The 20,129-nt window shown below is 42.1% G+C and overlaps 1 protein-coding gene across 5 annotated transcripts in view; it reads left to right on the forward strand.

The window, feature by feature from the left end:
• GPM6B (glycoprotein M6B) overlaps positions 1-20,129 on the forward strand; it is a 142,521-nt gene that overhangs the window by 96,486 nt on the left and 25,906 nt on the right. Inside the window, exons 1-2 of one of the 5 annotated variants that reach the window (XM_037157482.2) lie at positions 7,739-8,222; positions 15,269-15,388. The exons of 1 other annotated variant lie outside the window; for it this stretch is intronic. In XM_037157482.2, the coding sequence (XP_037013377.1) occupies positions 8,162-8,222; positions 15,269-15,388 (181 nt within the window). In that variant the 5' untranslated portion in view covers positions 7,739-8,161. Of the gene's footprint in view, positions 1-7,738; positions 8,223-15,268; positions 15,389-20,129 lie in introns of those variants that run through there. 3 more of the 5 variants (XM_037157481.2, XM_037157486.2, XM_037157483.2) reach the window with 3 other exon arrangements.

The raw sequence follows: 20,129 nt of genomic DNA on the forward strand, positions 1-20,129 counted from the left end.
TTTGTGTTGGGCCATTATCATAGCCATCCTGGGCCGCAGGTAGCCCATGGGTCATGGGTTAGACACCCCTGATTGTAAGGCTCAGCCTGCTTCTGCCAAATGTATTCTCATGCTCTCCTTTTGATAAAGAGGTTTAGTGCCATTTTTACCAGAAGAGAAAAGCTAATCACCCCCTTGAGTTGCTTTTGCCAAACTCAAAAATCACTATTTTGGTGGCTCCCGCAGTTTCTAATGGGGACACTGTGTGTTGTTAAATGAGCAGCTAATTAGGTTAGAAAGACACTGGCTAACAGAGGCTTTCTGTGTGCTCATTGTTAGAGATATTACCCAGGACCATGATGGTGGCCTGCCTGGGAATCACCTCTACCATCAAAGAGAAACCCTAATGATGATGGCTTACACTTACAGAACTTTGCAATTAATAAGAATTTTCATATACATCATCTAATTTTGTTTGTCATTTCAGCTCTTAACTTTATATGGTGTTATTTCCTTTAAAGGAAAGTATAACAAATATAAAGAAGATATTGAGAAAAAAACATCAGGAAAGAGAATAAGAGAATGGCATCAAAAGGCATTAAAAACCCACGTTGAATGTAAAATTGGAAATTTCAGCTCTGGCTGAGTAGCTCAGTTGTTTAGAGCATTATTTTGACACACCAAGGTTGTGGGTTCAATCCCCAGTCAGGGCACATACAAGAATTAACCAGTGAATGCACATATATGTGGAACAACAAATCTCTCTTTCTCCCTCTCTCCCTCCCTCCTTCCCTTCCTCTCTCTCAAGTCAATAAATTATAAAATAAATTTTATTCTGGTAATAGGAGACAAAGCTTAGCCAAATTGATCATGTTTTGGGAAGATCTAATTATGAAAAAGACCCAATCACATTCTACATGTCTGGCTCTATGCAAAAATCTAGTTTCTTAATTTAAAAACTTGGAATATAGGACTTAATATTTTGAACATTATTGTTACTTTATTTAAAGAGTACATTTTATGCTTTACATGTAAGATTTCAGAATTCGTGCAGTATTTGAAATCCTATTGTCTTCAAAGGCTCAGATACTGCTAGAACACATCTTTAATTTTGAGTAATGTGAAAATAATAGTTAATGATTTCTTTTAAGGCACAATTTATTTAAAATGTATCCATTCCAACAGGTAATGGATTTTCAAACTAGAACAGGAAGTGAGGTTGTCTTTGGTTTGGGGGTTGTTGCTCCGGACACTGATTTCTTTTGATGGGCAAAGAGGAAGGATTATGCTGGGCATGTAAATGATGTGGGGACATGTGAACGCCTCCCATGCCTCAGAAGCACTGTAGGAGGGGTAGGTCTCAGAAAATCCACTGCCTCTGAGTCACCTGCTATTGTTGTAAGTGGTCTCCACTGATGTCTTCCACAAATGCAGCCTTAGTTCCTTACTCAGTAGAGCACTGAAGAAACTTAAGGAATCTGGAGGACATGCTCACTCATTGAAAAGGTGGGAACATATATCACCAGGAGGAAAGAAACAACCCAGAAAGAAAGCCAAGGATGGAAAGATGAATGAGGCTCTGCCTCCTGGAACTTGCAGGGCTGCTAGGAGGCTCTGCCCCTGGGTACTAAGTGAGAGGCTGGACTTTGAGGAAAAAATGTGCTATGAAATTAGTTGGAAGGAATTTGGGAACATCCCTTCTTGGTGATCAATGACTCCCCACTGAGGAGTCATTCAGAGGCCAAAAGAAACCTGAAATATAATTCCAGAAATTTGAAAGGAATAGACATTTGACAAACTTTATTGATAGCTATGTGACTATGATGCGGAATTGTAGGCAGGTGATTGTGCAACCCAATGAATTCCCAGTTGACTGACAATCATAATCATATAATGTAGAATAGTGACTCAATTTTCAGCATGCAATTGGTGCTTAATGAATAGCAGTTGAATGAATGAATGAATGAATGAATGAACCAATCAGTCAACCAGGATGATGCCCATAGTGCACACACAGAATTCTCTCACCTTGGTCTTGTTATGTTCAACATTTCCATAAGTTATTTCCATCACAGGCATATAAGATACTTAAAGCAAACTTACTATACTTAGAGACTGTGTTGTTATGATTTATATTAAGACTCTTTATCCCCTTTTCTGGCACAGTGCTCCTAAAATCTTTGGAATTTCCTGAACCTAACTATGGGGGCTGGGTGCCAGTAGCACCCACAGTGTGATTATAGGTTTGGAACTTTCGGTCCTTGCCCCTACCTCCAGGGTGGAGAGAGGGACTGGAGATTGAGTTCTATCATCAGTGAGTGATTTAACAAATCATGCCTATACAAGGCATCCTTCATAAAAACCCAAAAGAATGAGGGTTCAGGGAGCTTCCAGGTTGTTAAGACATAGCAACTTGGGGAAAGTTGCTTGCTTGGAGAGGACATGAAAGCTCCGCATCTCTTTCCCCATACCTCGTATTATGTATGTCTTCATCTGCCTATTAATTCATATCCTTTAATATCCTTTATAATAAACCAGTAATCAAGTAAGTAAAATGTTTCTCTGAGCTCTGTGAGCTGCTCTAGCAAATTAACCAAACCCAGAGAAGGGATTGTTGGAACCTCTGATCTATAGCCGGTAGGTCAGAAGCCCATGTGATAACCAGGACTTGTGACTGGCCTCTGAAGGGTGGGGGCAGGTGGGTTGTTGTGGGACTACGTTGTTATCCTGTAAGATCTGATGTTATCTCCAGGTAGATAGTATCAGAACGAAGTTGAATTTTAGGACACCCTACTGGTGTTGGGGAATTGCTTGGTGGTGTGGGAGATGACTCCACCACACATACATAAAGTGGAATTGGTGACCAGAATTGTTAGAGAGAAAACGAACCTGGGAAGGTTATTAATGGAATAGATCATAGAAGAAAAGTCAATGTGATGTGGGTAAGTTGAAAACTGGACCAAGATGTACAGGCATAAGCATGAGCCCTCTGTATGTATGAGATTAACATTTCAATTAGACCACAGGAGCCTGTGATTTTGACAGCAATGATGGTGAAAGACTTGGTTGTCTTGCTCCTGTCCCCATCATTCAACCAAAACTGTTACAGAAATTCTATTTGGTGGTAAATGGTACTTTCTGCTTGTGTTCATCCTTGTTGCTCCTTGTATAGTATTTGGCACTGTTTGACACTGTTAACTTTATGCCCTCCATGGAAACTTTTTCTAATTCAATAATCCCACTTTGACATTGTTCCCCTATTTTTCTGATCTTTCCTTTGTAGTCCTTTTTTACCCTCCCTCTAAAGGTTTTCCTTTATCTTTATATTTACAGTCAATGTTCCTTAAATCCCAATCTTACAGTATTTGTAATCTGTTTCTATCCCTAGTCATTTGTTCACCATTCATTCAAAATATATTGCTGAAGACCTACTATGTGCCAAGGACTATTCCAGGAGTTGGTAACACAGCAGAGAACAAAACAAAAAATTCTGCCCTTAAGGGGCTTATATTCTGAAGAGGCTGAAGAGAGACGATAAAGAAGTACATAGATCAGTGTTGGGTCATGGTTAAAGCAAGGGTGAAAATCAAACCCAGGAAAGGAGACTGGGCATTTATGGGCTATACTTTTAGACAAGAGAGTCAAGGAGGATCCCCCAATAAGGTGGCATTTGGGCAGAGCTGGACACCTTATACTACCAAGGACTCCTCTGCACCAGACTCCCAGGTCCTTGTCTCCAGGCAGCTCCTCTCCTCTGGAGCCACAGTCCTGAATGCCTCCTGGACAGCTCTTACAAGATGTCCTAGGGCACCAGGAACCACACACGCTCATCTCTTCTACCCAACAGCTGCCTCCTCTTTGGTTCCCCATTTTGGTTCATAGCATGACCATCTCCTCACTCACCCAAGCTTAAAACTCCAAACTCCCCTTCACGTCCTTCTCCCTCTCCACTTCTATACATAGGTATCCAATCAGCTATCATCTGGGTCCTCACTTCCCTCCATGACACAGTGCAGGCCCTCAGTGTATCTTGCTTATACTATTTCAGGAGACTCCTAATAGCTTGTCAGCCTCTAGTCTGGCCCTTCCCCACTCTCTCTGACAGTACCAACAGAGTGACCTTTCTAAAGCACAGATCAGATCTGCTTTTAAGCCTTCCATCTGCCTCCCAGCTTAGCAAGGTGTTCAGCCTACGTGGTTTCCAAACCACTGATTCAGCCATCTCCCTTCATTTCCCTCCCACCACCCACTGCCTCATCATATCCCCTATGCTCTGGACGCTCTGTCAGAGAGTTATCTCCCCAACACTTTGACAGTACCCTTTTCTGTATTACAGTTTTTCATTACCGTTTAGTCCCCTTATACCCCACATGCACACACAGTCACCACACTGTTGCTTTTCGTATTTTATTCATATTTTTCTGGAACACATTTTCCCTTCTCTACATATTCCTTCTTTACCCTACCCTACTCTTATCCACTCTGCTTTTTCCTGCCCTTCTGTGCCCTTTCCTACTCTTCCCTTCCCTTCCCTACCCTTCCTTACCTTTTCCTTCCCTACCTTTGCCTACCTAGCAGGCAGGGCCGACCCTGATTTAGGAGGGTCTCCTTAGTCTGTGTGTTACTGATTCTTGTACATGTGTATGTGTATTGTGGCTATTAGTACCTGGAAGGTTATTTTGTGCATGGGTACTGAACTGGCTAGGATTCTACAGGAAGCACAAAAATATATAAGTTGGACCACGTGAAACCACCATTCTTCTTAGCGTTAACAATTTTGTATGGTTCAATCTAATACATCTATTTCATGTCAGGATTGTTATTCCTATTTTAGCTTTTAGAAGTATTCTTACCTTCAGTCCAGATGCCTTAATATATGTGGCTCAAAGGATTCTTTCCAGTTCTGCAAGACATTTCCCATCCTACTCATTCCACGTATCCATTTTTTTTTCTGACCAAAAATGGATGGGTACCTGAGAAACGTTATAAATAGCCACTCTTCTTTCTTGCTAGTAACACTCTTTCTATTATTATTTTTCTGAGTCAGATGGTTTATCATAAACATCCAGGAGGTTTTTGAGGCTGCTTATAAGGAACAGTGGTAACTTTTAGAATTGTCATACATTTTTTGCCTAGTGAGAAGACAATGATGATGCTGTGAATAAGGCAAAGATGATACATCTAATGATACACAGCACATTAAATGATACAAAAATAATACATGGGTTTTTCAGGGTGAAAGTAGATAAAAGTATCAACTGGGGAATTTGTGACTATTTTGTCCCATGGTTTTCATTCCCATGACTATGATACAGAACTATAGTTGCCCTTAAATTTGGAATGTCTTCCATATCCTGCATCCCCACTCTTGCCAATATTTTAAAGTGATATCCTTAAGTCATGCCAAAAAATTATCCTATTCTGCAGTTCTTTTTTAAGTATATTGAATTGAATGATTTTGCTAGATACTTTTCAAATAAAACCCCAAAATATAGCTAATCACAACTGTCCCCTTTTGGGCCAAATTGAATTCTGTGTGGCTTTGAATTCTCATTTGAACTGCTGAGAGAGAATAAACTGGTCACAGAGCAACGATTACCATCTTTCTGTCTTCATGCACCTATGTAGTCTTTGCAAAAAGGTTTAAGACATCCTGTTTGGACACATCATCAGGTGTTTCTGTGGGGGTAGTTTATCTCGAATGGTCCTCTTCTTGTTTTTTGTTCATTTGTTTGTTTTTGATTTGCCTCTTCTTTGTTTATCCCCCTTTTACATTTATATTGAATTCACTGGGGTGACATTGCTCAATAAAATTGCACAGGTCTCAGGCGTACAAGTCTCTAATGCATCCTCTGTATATTGTACTGTGTGTGCAGCCCTAGGTTCATTGTAGCATTGTTTACAATTGCCAGGATTTGGAAGCAGCCCAAGTGCCCATCAGTAGATGAGTGGATAAAAAAGCTGTGGCACAATGACATAATGAATCTCTTTTTGAAAATCTGAAATTTTAGACTGTCATGTTGGTCAGCCCCCTTGCTATGAGACAATGAAATTGAGTGGGGCCATACTTTAAAGAAATAGCTGCTTGTGGGCAAGGTCTTCTAGGACAATGGTTAAGGTGAAAAATGAGATGTAAAATTAAAAGAAAATATTGAAACAGGCTCAACGAGTTCTCAAAATCTTTTTTGGTTTAGCAGAGCCTTAGGTATTGAATGCAGAAGGCTTTGGGGATTATCTAGACCTAATGTTTTAAAAGATCAGGTTGTTAGAGGATTTTGATTCAGGATCTTAAGCATTTCGTGTGTGTGTTGAGCAAGACACCCTGAAAACTTCAGAGAGATTTTTGGGGGGATACAGTGGTCTCTAATTTGACTTTATGTTTGCTTTAAAGATGGGTGCTCACCCCAACCAACAACCAGACTCTGTTCTTGGTCAGGGAACCCTTTGCATTGTGGTTATCAGTATTTATCCCTGTGTTTGATTTGAGTTCCTATACATTTTTTTTAAACAGCAGACATTTATTTCTCACAATTTTGGAGGCTTGGAAATCCCAGACCAAAGCACCAGCAGATTCAGTATCTGGTGCATGGATGGTTATCTTTTCACTGTGTCCTCAGGTGGTAGAAGGGGTAAGGGAACTGTCTGGAATCTTTTAATAGATCATAATCCCATTCTTGAGGACTCCACTGTTATAACCTAATCACCTCACAGTGGCCCCCGAATTCCATCACAGTGGGGAACAGATTTCCACACATAAATTTGGGGTGACACAAATATTCAGTCCATAGTACAGCCCAGAAGGTACCTCCTCTGAGAAGCATCTCTGGTTCTATACATTTTTTTGATAGGGAAAATGAAGTGAAGGGGGGCAACCAAATACTTAAAACATGGTGCAGAAATTAGGGATGGTTGGAAACACGTGGCTCAACCATGAGAAGGGCTTATATGCTTGGACAGGCACGTTGAGAATGTTGGTCCACGGGTATTTGGGTCTGTGAGAAGGCTTGTGAAACCAGCCATCAAAATCATCATTGGCACAATAGCTTTTATGCTGGATGTTTCAAATATTCTTGAAACTACCCTTTTCACTCTGAGCCAGGGGTTCTAATGAATAAAGCTCCATAGAGAAATAACCACATCCCATAAGAAAAAAAAAAAACAACATTCTATCGTGATTGTCATTCCAAGAAGCCACCAAAAATGTCAGCTAGGTATATTTTGTAGCATATTGTGATTATTGTAAAATAAGGACAGGTGTCTCTAAATTGGGCTTCAGCTAAAGTTTTTCTTTCTGCCACACATGTTAGCTAGAGGCCAGGAAACTGGTTCTAATGCTAAATTGCTGCACTGCTATCGTTATACCCGTGTTTGGGTTTTCTTCCCTCTTATGTATTTTTCATATATATATATATATATATATATATATATATATATATATATATATATTTACATTAGTCTATCTACTTAGAGACTGTGTGAAAGACAAATTTGACAGGAAGCAAATAAAATAGGGACCCTGGCCAATCCTTTGACTATATTCTGCCAGGGGCGGGTGGGGCGGGGTGGTAAATGAAATACATCCAGTTGTGATGCCTCTTAAAGGGTCCCCCGGAAAAGAAAGGGTTTGCTTACAGAAGGCGTGCTTTCTCCTGAGAGCACACACTTCGTGGCTGGCCGGCCGGCCGGCTGAGTCACGTGGTGGGAGGGGGCGCTTTTCTTCTCAGCAAGCCCTCCTCTGATGTCACGAATCTCTTCTCTCCTGGGAGAATTAATGAGCATTCATTGGGCGCAGTTGGCAAGGAGAAAGAAGGGCGCGCAGAGCGTGTGTTGGAGAGCAGGGAGGAAGGGGCCCGGTGGGGAGCGGGTCCTTCCCCCTCCGAGCTGAGCCGCATTGAGATTGGAGGCACAATCGGACAGAGAAAGGCTGTTTTATAACTGGGACCCTCGGTGACGTATGGTTGCCTGCTCCTTGGCAGCTGTCTTTATGGACCAGTAGGCAGAGGGGAATTGACGCTGACGAGACTTTTGCATCTTGGAAGGGACTGTAATCTACTGTAGTGAAGAACAGAACCTCTCAATCACACGAGTGTAAATAAGAGACGGAGGGGAGTCCAAAGAAAAGGAAGAGGAGGGGAAAAGTGTGTGTTGGGGGGAGCGGGGAAAAGCATTTTTGGTGGATGGTATGAAGCCAGCCATGGAAACTGCAGCCGAGGAAAATACTGAACAAAGCCAAGAGAGAAAAGGTACCCAGTGCTGACAATAGCCCGTTTAAAGCTTTTCATTGGGGGTGCTTAAAAAGGGGTAGCCCGATTTTGTGTCTTTTGTAAAATAGCTCAAAAGTAATCCCTATGGCACGGTCTTGCTTTCAGGGTGTTATTTTTCCTGTAGCCTGATGTTAAATTCATAGAACAGCTTTTCTGCACCCCATTCCTGTTCCCAATCTTCCTACAGAACAGGCTGGCTCATAGAACAGTGTCCGCAGCTTGTCTGTCACCTTGAGGAGCTGGATTGGGGGAAACTGTCTTTTTTAAATTAATGGAATATGTCATCACTTTGATTCTCTGGTCTGCATGTTTTAGTCCAGGGACATGGGACGCATTGTTTGCTGCTCATGCCGAGGAACCGGAGGGGTATGCATGTTAATTACGCTTCGGTTCCACTCGTGCCGTAGCAGTTTGGGCATTCTCTCGTTCTCTGACTGCACACGATTGCTCTGTGGATCAGGCCCTGGCTAGGGCATGTCCTAGCCGTTGAAGTTGGAGCTTGAGAGAGGGGGGTGTCAACTCTGTTGCCTGTTGCTGATGGAATTGGGTAGGGGGGGTGGTCTTCTGCTCTTTATGATTTGGAGATTTGGGAGATGAGGGGGGGGATGGATAAAGGTCCGGTTCCTGAAAGGAAATCTTAGAATATGTCACAATTTTGACATATAGCATGCTTTCCTGTAGAAAGATTTTGTGATAAGAATGTGGCCGAAAATAGAAGCTAAAATTAATCTTTTCTGAGATCACAACTGATTGCAAGTTTGAAACCCACAGAATCAGCTGGGCTGCTGTGAGGGAAAGGGCATCTCTCGGCGTGGTAATGGATCTCCCTCCCCCAAAGGGAGAGGCTGTCAGAGAGGAACAGGACCGGATGCTCTAACCGCACTGGCTCTAATATCAAAAGCCACCGTGCGAAGGAGGGTTATTCTTTCCCACGGCCCTGCGTCCACGGACAGTCACTGAACAGTGGTAATTGTCCAGGCTGGAGGTTTTACTGATGAATGTGTAGGTTGGAGTGTGAAATTGCTGATAGCGAACCGTTTTACTTGACAAAACAGCAATTTCATGTTTTCAACTTAACAGCGCCCTGGGGTTGAGGCACTGCTTGTTTTTACAGGAGATTTCTTCTGTACACAATCCTTTAGTAACATTGTATCCTAAACAGAGCAATTTTATTTTTTTAATTAGTTATTTTCAACTTATGATAAATATACAAACCTAAAAACTGCCACTGAAACCAGTTAACTATGTAATAATTCAGTGGCATTAAGTACATAGCCATTCGATTTTAAAATCGGTCATTTAGGTCAATCCCTGCATCAAACCTACTGCCCCCTCCACCAAATAAAAATGTTCAAAAGCCCCCAAACAACCCTGCCTTTTCTTGTATGTATATATTTTAAATGTGCATGAGCGAGCAAATAGCGATAACAGAATTTATGAAGCTGAGGAACTGAGATGACTGTTTAAAGGTTCATTTTCATAATGATCAGAGGCAAAGTTTGGGGATGTAATGAAGTGGTATTGCGCTGTTGTGAAGTAGCCTACCCCAGTTGATAACAGGTTTTTCCTAAACCAGATGACTGTTTAGCACACACTTTTTATTAATATGGTGTCTGCCAGTGGCAGATAAAACCATTTTGGTCTCCGCAAAAACATATCTTTCGTTTTTCTCTCCAAAAGCAAGCAAGGAGCATAGAACCAATATGAAATCCTTACCACAGAATTGTGTCTTGTCATCATTGAGTCTACAGGCCGTTATTATTTTATGTCAAATAAATATTATTTAATATCAAATTCACAGGCTGCCATAACATCCATTGACCATCCATATATGAAAACTCGTTAGTGATGCTTTTGGAGACAAAATTAGAAGCCTAAAATAATTCCTGGAGGAACTTTAAAAATTAGTAACATTGATCAACACTAACTAGATGTTAGGGAACCCAAAAGTGCCATGTTAACACAAGCTTTGGTCACATACGTGGCACTCGCTGCAGTAGGAATACAGTCCAGGGAGTGTATTCTCACTGCGGCCTCAGGGGTGAGGATCCCTATGTAAACCACCTGCCATACATGTTGTTCTGCAGGGCAGCCTCTCTCCCAATCTTCCTCATTCAGACTAACAAGTTCATAACTGCACAAGGCAGAACTCACACAGGTATCATCTCTGTAGTGTCCTCAGTTCGCTTGCCCACCGTCCTTCAAGGCATTAAACAAAAATAACACACGTGTGTGCATGTCTGCTGTGCCAGTCTTCCTTCCCATTCCATTTTCAATTTAAAAAAAATATATGTTGAGTTCACTTAAATTAACATTTTAAAAATGGAGGTAATTACAGCATTCATAATATAATTCTTGAACAGGTGGAGCTGTTCTTTTTCTTTTTCTTTTAAACCTTTCGGTAAGGGGTTGAATTTACCAAATTTAATCCTATGTATTTTGTTACTTCCCATCGGTTTTTATGCACATGTATTTTTTGCCCTCTGTCCCTTCCTTTGTTTTTAATAGTTGGCAGTACAGGAGATATCTGTCTCCTAATTTGGGGTATTATTGCCTAGTGACTAGTACCCAGAAGCTTCTGGATTAATGGCTTTGGATAATTATTACAGTGTTTATTAAGAATGTAAATTAAATTTCGCTTTATAAATCGACCTCAACTTTTCTAGGTGATGTCAGTTCCCGGGAGTTTGGGCAGGACAAAGAGAGCCGTTTCTTTAAATCAGAATGACTTTGTTCCTATTTTTTTTAAAAAAAAATACTCCAAGTCCTTTAAAAAAAGAAAGCAAATGTGTTTTTGAAACAGTTTCATAGCTTTTACCACAGAACACTACTGAAGGATCAAAATTTACAGGATGTATTTAGTAGTTACTCAGGAATTTTTAAGGAAAGCAAGCAATTTTTCTCAAACAGATGTAAGAAATGCCAGATTACTACAAATGGCAGCTTTTAAATTGGAAGCATTAAATTAAATCAAAATGTGAGGACTGAGTAAGCAGATTCACTGAAATGGAATAAGTGGAGGAAATGAATTAGGATCAAATAAAACAGATAATGAGACTTAATAGTAAAGAATGGAGTTAGGTGGTTTCTATTTATTTCTGTGGATTATTACTTGATGTCAATTCATTTGTGAAAGTCAATGCATCTGGAATTGCTGGGAGTACAGAATCATGGGGCAGAAAAACAATTGAGTCAGTTGCTCTACTGCATGAAAAAATCTAAGTCTCCATGATGAAAATTTTTTTTATTACATGTAGAAAACTGGAATCTACTGAAGCAATTATTGTCAGGCTAGTTGAGCTCCTATGACTCATTGCTGAAATAAACTCCAGAATCTAGGCACCAAATTAAGTTCCCAACCACATAGGAAGAAAAATATGGTAAATTGGAAATAATGTATAATTTCAAATAAATTACAGGACTTAGTCAAAGTCAGAAATGAATTCAAATTTTTCACTTGATTAAAAAATTGACACATCCATTTAGACCTTTTCATCAAATACATATCATTTCTAACATGGTTAGGTTTGGGTTTGAGGTTTGGGTTCTGCTTCTGCAAAATGTGTGTGCACTTTTGGACCCTCATTTTTGCTTAGGAAGGAAATCACTGCTGTAGAATATCTGACGTGAATGTTAAAAACCCAGAGTGACACATTTAACAGGTTACCCTATTTCTGGTGATCTTTGAAGTATTTGATTTTGAGATTTTGATCGATGCTTTCTAACTTGATTATATGCATATAGTACAGAGGAGGTTTTAGATGCAGTTTTTCCCTATAAGAATCTGCCCAGGAGAACATTTGAAGAGAGGGTGTTTGGGGGATAGGCTGTAGCGAAAAGTGTGGCCGGCCAGATGGTGCTGGACATACGTGGTAGGTATGATACAGCTTGCTTTTATTTGACTTTTTGTAGAAAACTCAAGTGTGGAGGAGATCTCAATGAGCCACTTGGTGTATCTCTTCCTTTTATATTATTGTTTCCATTAGCATACTTTTCAAGACTTGCTCTTGCTATTTCATTAGACAAAGAATTCTGACCCAGTTCTGGAAATTTACATTTGCCTGCCTTGAAATTGAGTGGAAATCTTGCATTCGAATTGTAACATTAAAATTATACTGCTCTGTTGTTTGGAAACAAAGGTCAATGTATGGGTGTCCAACTTTTTGGTGTCCTGGGCAACAGTGGAATTAAGAGTTGTCTTGGGCCACACATTAAATACACCAACACTAACGAAAACTGATGAGCAAAAAAAAAAGGGGGGGTTTTATGTAAATTTACAATTTTATGTTGGGCCGCATTCACAGCCATCCCAAGCTGCATGTGGCCCGTGGGTTGCAGGTTGGACACCCCCGAATAATCTCAGTAACCTGACTTACTAGCCTTGATGTTTCTGAGAGTATGTGAAATACCCACTTGTCGTCATGACAGATTTCCCCTCACTGGAACTGGTGATGAATTGCATGATTCCAAAGACGCGCTCTTGCTTTTTTCTTTGGAACTAAATGTACATCCATGAGAGATGGTTGGCCAGGAACAGGATGGCTGTGGGACAGAGGAAGAAGGTGATGCACACTGGCTTTGAAGAGAGGGAGGCTGCAGTTCTAGCTCACAAACATACCTCGTTATTCCTTCATTCATTTATTCACTTATTCCCTTAACAATGTCCTCTTTCGAACCATCATTCTTCCTCTGTCCTTTCAGCTCATGTCATAGAAATAGAAGGATGCTCACTCATTTTAGGGGTCATTAAGTATAGTTTAATCTTGGTTTTGCCTAGAATTTTGCTGACAGGTGGCAATTAATAGCGGACAACAATGCCAGAGAGAATTTTGATCCTTAGCCATCCCAGTGATATTTCTCTTCAGAGAACCTACAATAAGAGAAAACCATTTCCTATTTTGTTGGCTGATTTGATTAATTGCATTAACTGCTTTACATATTCCAGCCTGAATAGCTACATGCAAATCAAGGATCAGCACGCCTCACCTATAAAGGGACAGAGAATCCATATTTGGGGCTTTGTACGCCACCCAGTCTCTGTTTTAACCGTTGCAGCCATAGATGGTATCAAAGCAACTGGGTGTGGCTGTGTTCCAGTGAAACTTTATTCCCCAAAGCAGGCGGCCATCGCTCATGACCTCCGCTAGAGTCTAGAGTGTGCCTATAGCTTTCCTTTCATGTTTTGAATAATAGCTAAACATGAAGGCTGGAAAAGAGGGAGAATAAATAAACAAATACTGATGAAGGATGATAGAGTTTTCAGAGACCTCATGCAGTGACTGTGGTCTTTCCAGGCAGCTCAGTCTGTGTCGCTCAGTTGCTCCCAGCGATGACTGCCTACGTGCTAGAAAGTTTGGCAGTCAGCAGCTCAGTTATTCAGCCTTGTCACTAAATCACATTAACTAAGAAAATGGAAAAAAAAGTGTACAAGGCATCGTTTCGTTTGTTTTTTCCCTCAATTTCCCATTGTTCGTTTCATACCCACCCGGGGTGATAACCAACCACAGTCTGATCTGTGGCCACCAGCCACCGCCACTCACCTCAGCCCCAGTCGTTAAATAGTACCTCCGATGCCACAGTCTTTTGTGCTTCTGCAAGAATAGAGATGGGTCTCCTGCCCATCTCTCTCTTCTACTCTCTCAGGAGAGCAGTTGCAGTCTTTGCTCTCCAAGGCAGGATCCTGGGTGTGCACGTTTCCCTATTTCTTGCTAGTTGCCCAGAATTGACATGTAATATACCATTCAAGCTGAGGCTTCTCCCTCCAATCACGTGACTCCCTTCTAAGCATTGGGACCCTGTCCTTTAAACAAAATGTAGAGTGTGTTTTTTGTAAATAATTTTATATTTAACGTCTTTATTTAAGTTGAGCTCAAACACATGAAATAGACATGATTCTCTTTCCTTTCATAGTTTAAGATTTACTGTCATAAAAAGGCCTTCCCAGAAGTATTGGAAAACCTCCATCTACTTCCCACTCCCATCTCCACATCCGCTGGGGTAGTAGTATTTTTATGCTGAATTAAGCATCTCAGGCATGGCTGCCATGTCGTTCCCAGAAAACGCATTAGTATTGGGCAGTTCGTGGTTTTCACTGTCATTGCCTAGCAGCCTGTGCCTCACTGCCCGAATATCTAGAGACTTCCCCCATCCTGTGAGGAGGCGAGGACAGGGAATACATGGACCCTAAACAGAGAGTGTCTGAATTGCCTGGCCCAGGTGAGGTCTGTGTGCAAGGAAACCTGGGGGTCCACTTTTTGGTCCAGGAGGTTGCAGGGAGATCCTTTAAATTCAACCAAATATTTATTCAGCACACATTTGAGAGGCACCTACTATGTGTTGGGCACAGAGAGAGATTTTTTTAAAGGAGAGTGACATGTTTCAGATCAAAAGTGATAGAGCTTCATGGAATCCTCTTGCTTGAGGTCAATATGAAGGGGTCACAGCCTCTTTAGCAAGAGGAAATCAGGAATGAGGCCAGTGGACCTTCTCGTTCTTCCACGAGCCCCAGTGGGCATTTCGACTCCACTTTCTAGGCTCTGAAGTACTCAGTTTAAGATGAGGTGACAGAGAGGACTGCAGATATCAGTCGGAGGACAAAAATGTCAACCAAGATTCAGCAGACCGTGGGCTTCCTTGCCAGATTTTCAAGGCTAGGACTGAGTACCATAATGGAGAGTGAGCCTGTAGTCACCTTTGCTTGTGCAGCTGCAGTAACCACTATAAATACTATGTGCTCAATATGAGCATTCAGAGGGGTGGGAGCATGGGAGATGGATACAATAAAGAAAGAAAAGATGATTTGGGTGATTTTTGTCCACTGAAATGGAAAAACGAAGGAGCAGATTCCAACACTCCTAATTTATCATGCTTAGTTAATAAGATGGTACTGAAAGATTTCATTCCAATCTCATATTCTTAAACTCCCCCTTTCCTCGAACTATATGGTAAAAGAATAACTAAAGATGCTGATATGGAATCTTTGCTGGAGATAGAGACACTGACTCTTTGCCACCTGAAATTGGCAGTGAACAGCAGAGCTGAAATGGAAATTGGCAGGTACCACTGGATGTACCCAGGCTCAAAGAACCACCAGTACCATCCCGTGCCAACCATGGGGGGCAGGGCTAGCCCCTTGAGCAGTCCAGGTAAATACAGCCTCGGGGTGAATTCTAATAGCAAGTCAACTGTTATCATTAATATTATTTGTAATGGTTTTTTCAGATTGATGATATTTTATGCTTTGCTTGATGCCTTCATTTTTCACAGGGGTGTGGGTGGAATTGGCCCTTCAACAGTTTTTTAATCATCTTTCTTTTTCTCTCTTCTCCATTCCACCCCATCCTTCGCCTTTTTCTTCTCCCTCCTCTCCCTTCCCTCACCCTCACCTCTTCTTCTCCAAGGGAGGAGTATACAATGAGCTACACCTTTGGGTTAACCACAAAATTTCCAGTGTCTGAACTCATAATGGCATGGGGGAGGGTGTCACCCATGTGCACCTTGGGACCAAGAACTAGGCCAGGACACTTGAGGAGCCTTGGCTCTAAGTACTGTGAGTGTCCCCAAATTTCTTGCTGGCCCCACTGGTTTGCACCACTCTGATTTAACCTCAGTCATTGCCTTTGAGATGGGAAAGTCAAGGCTCAGGAAATGGGAACCGGATAACGGTCCCCAATCCCATCAGGCAGGTCCATTGGGTCCGTTTCCAGTTCCCTTGCTTGTGAGAACGCTGGTCTCTAAGAACCACTAGGTGCTGGGCCTGGGAAAAATGTGCATCAGTTGCCTGGGGGACTCAGAAGGGGAGAATGCTGAGTAACATGTATAGCCACCCACCACATTTCCAAAGTCTGCACGTGCCTTCATAGTCAGCTCAGTTAAGTACAATTCAATGATCTCCAGTTACCTAAGATGTGGCTATAAGGGGATGGTGGTGGATCAAATAAGCACAATAGGTTTAAAGTTTTGCTACAGTTTTGCATGAACCCTTAGCACCATGTTTCCCAAATACTTTCTTACGCTTTCCGGAATACCTCTGAAATGACCACACAGAATCTATACAACTCTAGAAACAACAAACCTGAGGTACAATGAAACACGCCTGTTGAATTACAAATGACCAGAGTCATAACACCTGTAATTGATTAAGTATCACTTTTTAAGTTTACTTTTATTTTAAAACCTAAATTGTAGCTTCAGGTGAATTATCTGACTTGGGATTTAGTTCGACATCTGGAGTTCTGCATTCCCCCATTCAACATAGGGCTATGAGACGCCAGCTCTGTGTGTACCGGGACGATGCTGGTTAGGAAGGGTGACTGAGGAGCGCTATCATACGTTTGTCTTCGGAGGTCCTTTAAAGGATGGAGGGTTCTAGAATCTTGATTTTGTTTCAAACAAATTGCCATGAGACAGGACATAGTCGTATGATGGAGGAATACTCTTCGGCAATTAAAAGGAACGAATTACTGATATGCTACAACATGGATGAATCTCAAAAATATTGTGCTGAATAAAAGAAGTCAGTCACAAGAAACCAAATACTGCATTGGTATGAAATTTCTAGAACTGACAAATCTTTAGAGACGGAAAGTAGAGATGCGTTTGTAAGTGGCTGGGGAGATGGGGAGTGACTGCTAAGAGGTACGGGTGATATTTTTTTGGAATGATGGAAATGTTTTAAAACCAGATTGTGCTGACAGTCACACAACTCTGAAAATTTACTCTAAACCCTTGAACTGTACACTTAAAACAGGTACATGTTTTATGTAAGCTAGCTCATCAAAGCTGCTTTTCAAAAGTACTGCCCCCCAAAAGAAGCACCATTACGTGTGCAGTTCAATAACTCAGAATGAGGAACAAGGGCATTTGTTAACAAGATGGTCCCCCAGTTATCACCAACTACTCTTGACACAACAGTCTTCATTTTTAAGAATGTGTTAGAAGACACCAGGCTAGTTGGAAATCAAGAAAAAAACTAAAAAAAAAATCTTTCTTGAGCAGAGTGAAAAAGAGTAGACATCAATATCTTATTGGGGGTAAGTCCCCTAGCAATTGTTCTTGATGAGTTTTGTCCACCGGTCGAGTAGTTCCCTGGAAGAGCATTGGAAAAAATGCGTGCTTTTGACCCTATGACCAAACACTGGAGCACCGGCATTCTAAGCAGCAATGGCAGCTGAGGAGAAAAACGCAAAGGTCCAATTTCTTTTCTGAAACCTTTGGGGCCAGATTTGTTCCAGAATTCAGAAGAGTTTGGGTGTTTGAAAAGTAGCATGGCACGTACACCGTGTGCTACATAACGTCACCAGCATGGGTCTGGGCGCTCCTGCAAATCCAAAACGTTAATCTTTGCGGAGAGCCCATGTTGGGGGCAGGAAGCCTGCAAACAGCCTCTTGTCCATTCACATGGGGTTCTGACACCAAATAACTTTACGTCAGAACGTGTTTCATTACCAGACGAAATATGCCGATAAACGGATAAATGATCCTTAGTTCTTAGACTTCTGGAACTGTATGATGAGAAATTGCAGCGCTCCAATAGTACCGCCATGCTGGTGCCATTTCATGTGCGTGTCCCATGGACAAGCAGGTTGTTGTCTGAGGGGGAGAAACAAAATCACTGAGCCTGACTCATAGAATCATCTTCCCAGATCCTGAAAGGATCTCTAAGCCACACGTAGTTCTAACTCTTTCTATGCAATAAGTTAAATCAGGGCCACTTGCGTCTGGAGCGAGCGGCAGAGACCTTGCAGGAAGGACAGTGTAAAGAACACAGCGCAGGCCCTGGAGTGAGGGGTCCAAACCCAGCCACGTTCTCGCCTTCCCTGTTGCTTGGAGATTCTCTTGGCTTCTAAATCAATGCACTTGCCATTCTGTACTTAGATTCCAAACCAGATGGTGTGAGAGAAAAAATAGAGGATTCCATATGGCTCTTGTGTCTTTTTTTTTTTTCTGTGCAGCGTTCTCAGTTTCTTTTTAGTGCAGGCAGGGGGAAGAGGTTTTGTGATACAAGCTGACTGGGAGATCTTTGCCAAAGGAAAATGCCTCTCCTGCCTGTCCAGTTATCATGGTCAAGGCTGCCTCTCCCCGTCCCCTCAACGTCCTTATTCCCCACTGGAAAAGCCCACTAGCTCCAATGTGCTTTTCCTTGATCTTTTCAGGCTTGACTTCTGTGGGGTAAGTTTCCCACAGAATTACATTTTTAGGACTCGGATAGTTAATCCGTCACCATCTGTTGCTTTTTTTCTTTTCTTTTTTTCCCCATTTTTAAACTTCCTTACCCAGGTAATATCCAGATCTTCTCTAGGCCTACAGGAAATCCAAGGATGGATGGCCGCGTGCTGCCCTAGGGGACTAGGCCTGAGATGGCGGTCTGAGATGGAACAGTCAATGCTACCCCTGCATTCAATGGACCATTGTGCTTGCCATGTAGGAAATACTTGGAGCTACTGTAGATTGTGTTACATAGGCTGCAGGCTATCGCACAAGAGAATTTAAATCCTCTGTTCCGAGTGTGGCCTGTGGACCAGCAGAATTGGCATCACCTGGAATCTTATTATGAGACAGTCTTGAGCCCTCCCCCCAGACCTGCAGAATCAGAATATGCATTTTAACCAGATTTCCAGATGGTCCTGTCCACATTAAAGTTTGGGAAGGACTAATTTAGAGAAAGGTACAGGAGCAAGGAGAAGACAGGAAGGAACCAAAGTGAATTCACCCTTGAAATCTTGACCCCTCTGGTTTTGGAGAAAACAGAAAGTTGCTCAAGGTATTCATTCTGCTTGCCCTCTCTGCCCGTGGACAGGCATGCACATGAACTGGCAGTCATTAATGCACGGACAGTGACCTTTGTTCGCTGGAAACACAGTGACCTTGCATTCTCTTATCTACTTGTCTGAAAGCATGCCTTCTCTCCCTCCTTTGTTTAAAATCTCGGTGAAGGAGAGTGGGAGGAGCAGTGTAAGTGGGAAAGGTTTTTTTCCTTGTGGCAAAGAGAGGGCAAGGAGAAAGTCGTTGATGGGAACTTGGGAGAAATTCTTACACGTCCCTCATCGGGTTCTTTAATATAATCCAATGACATGCAAGGTGCTGTGACTTAATGTAGGCTCTAAGCTAATGGGCCAAGAATGACTATTCATACATTTGTAAATCTGTAGTTAAGCATTCATTCTGACAGGTAAGAAGGACAAAAACCAACCCTTTCACCAATCGCCAATCCCCCCCTCCCACCCATCTCCCAAATCCTAAGGGCTCTGGTGCTGGAAGTCCAGAGAGCCCTCTCCTGTATGGGCTACAGTGGGGAGTATGGGGTGACCGTGGGACAATGGGGGTGTTTCCGGGGAAGAGAGCTTAGCAGGAAGCTCACCTGTTGGCATTTCCATTGCCAAGAAGGGATTCCTGAGCAACCCTGGAGGGACAGGGACCTGGAGAAAGGCGTGAGAACTCAGAGGGAGGAGTGTAGGAGGGAGGGACAAGCAAACATATCTCATGTGTTCACACTGCTGTGACTCAGGTCACATTCTTGGTTCTGCCCAGATGTGACCTAAGAAGATTGGCCCCCTGAAACCTCCAGCCTTTATCCCTCTGGCTCTGGCTGGGCCGGGCCTGGGACTTCTCTCTCACTGATCCACTTTATAGAGTGACTCCTATGGCCATGAGTCCTGGGAAATGCTGCGGGGCTTTGTTAACATTCCTTAGTGTCACTCAGTCCTAACCTGAGCTTGTCAGGCCAATAGGTTTGAGGTCTATTCAGAAAACACTTGACCTGTATTTCAAGGGAGGAAAAATACCTTGATCTTTTTGTGTACATTATGGATCCTTCGTCCTAATTGGGTGTTTTTGTAAATAAAGGTTTATTAGAACCAGCCGCGCCCATTCATTTACAGCTTGGCT

The sequence above is a fragment of the Artibeus jamaicensis genome, unplaced genomic scaffold (assembly GCF_021234435.1).
Source record: "Artibeus jamaicensis isolate MK-2021 breed Jamaican fruit bat unplaced genomic scaffold, CSHL_Jam_final scaffold_1283, whole genome shotgun sequence".
In the NCBI taxonomy this organism is placed as follows: Eukaryota; Metazoa; Chordata; class Mammalia; order Chiroptera; family Phyllostomidae; genus Artibeus; species Artibeus jamaicensis.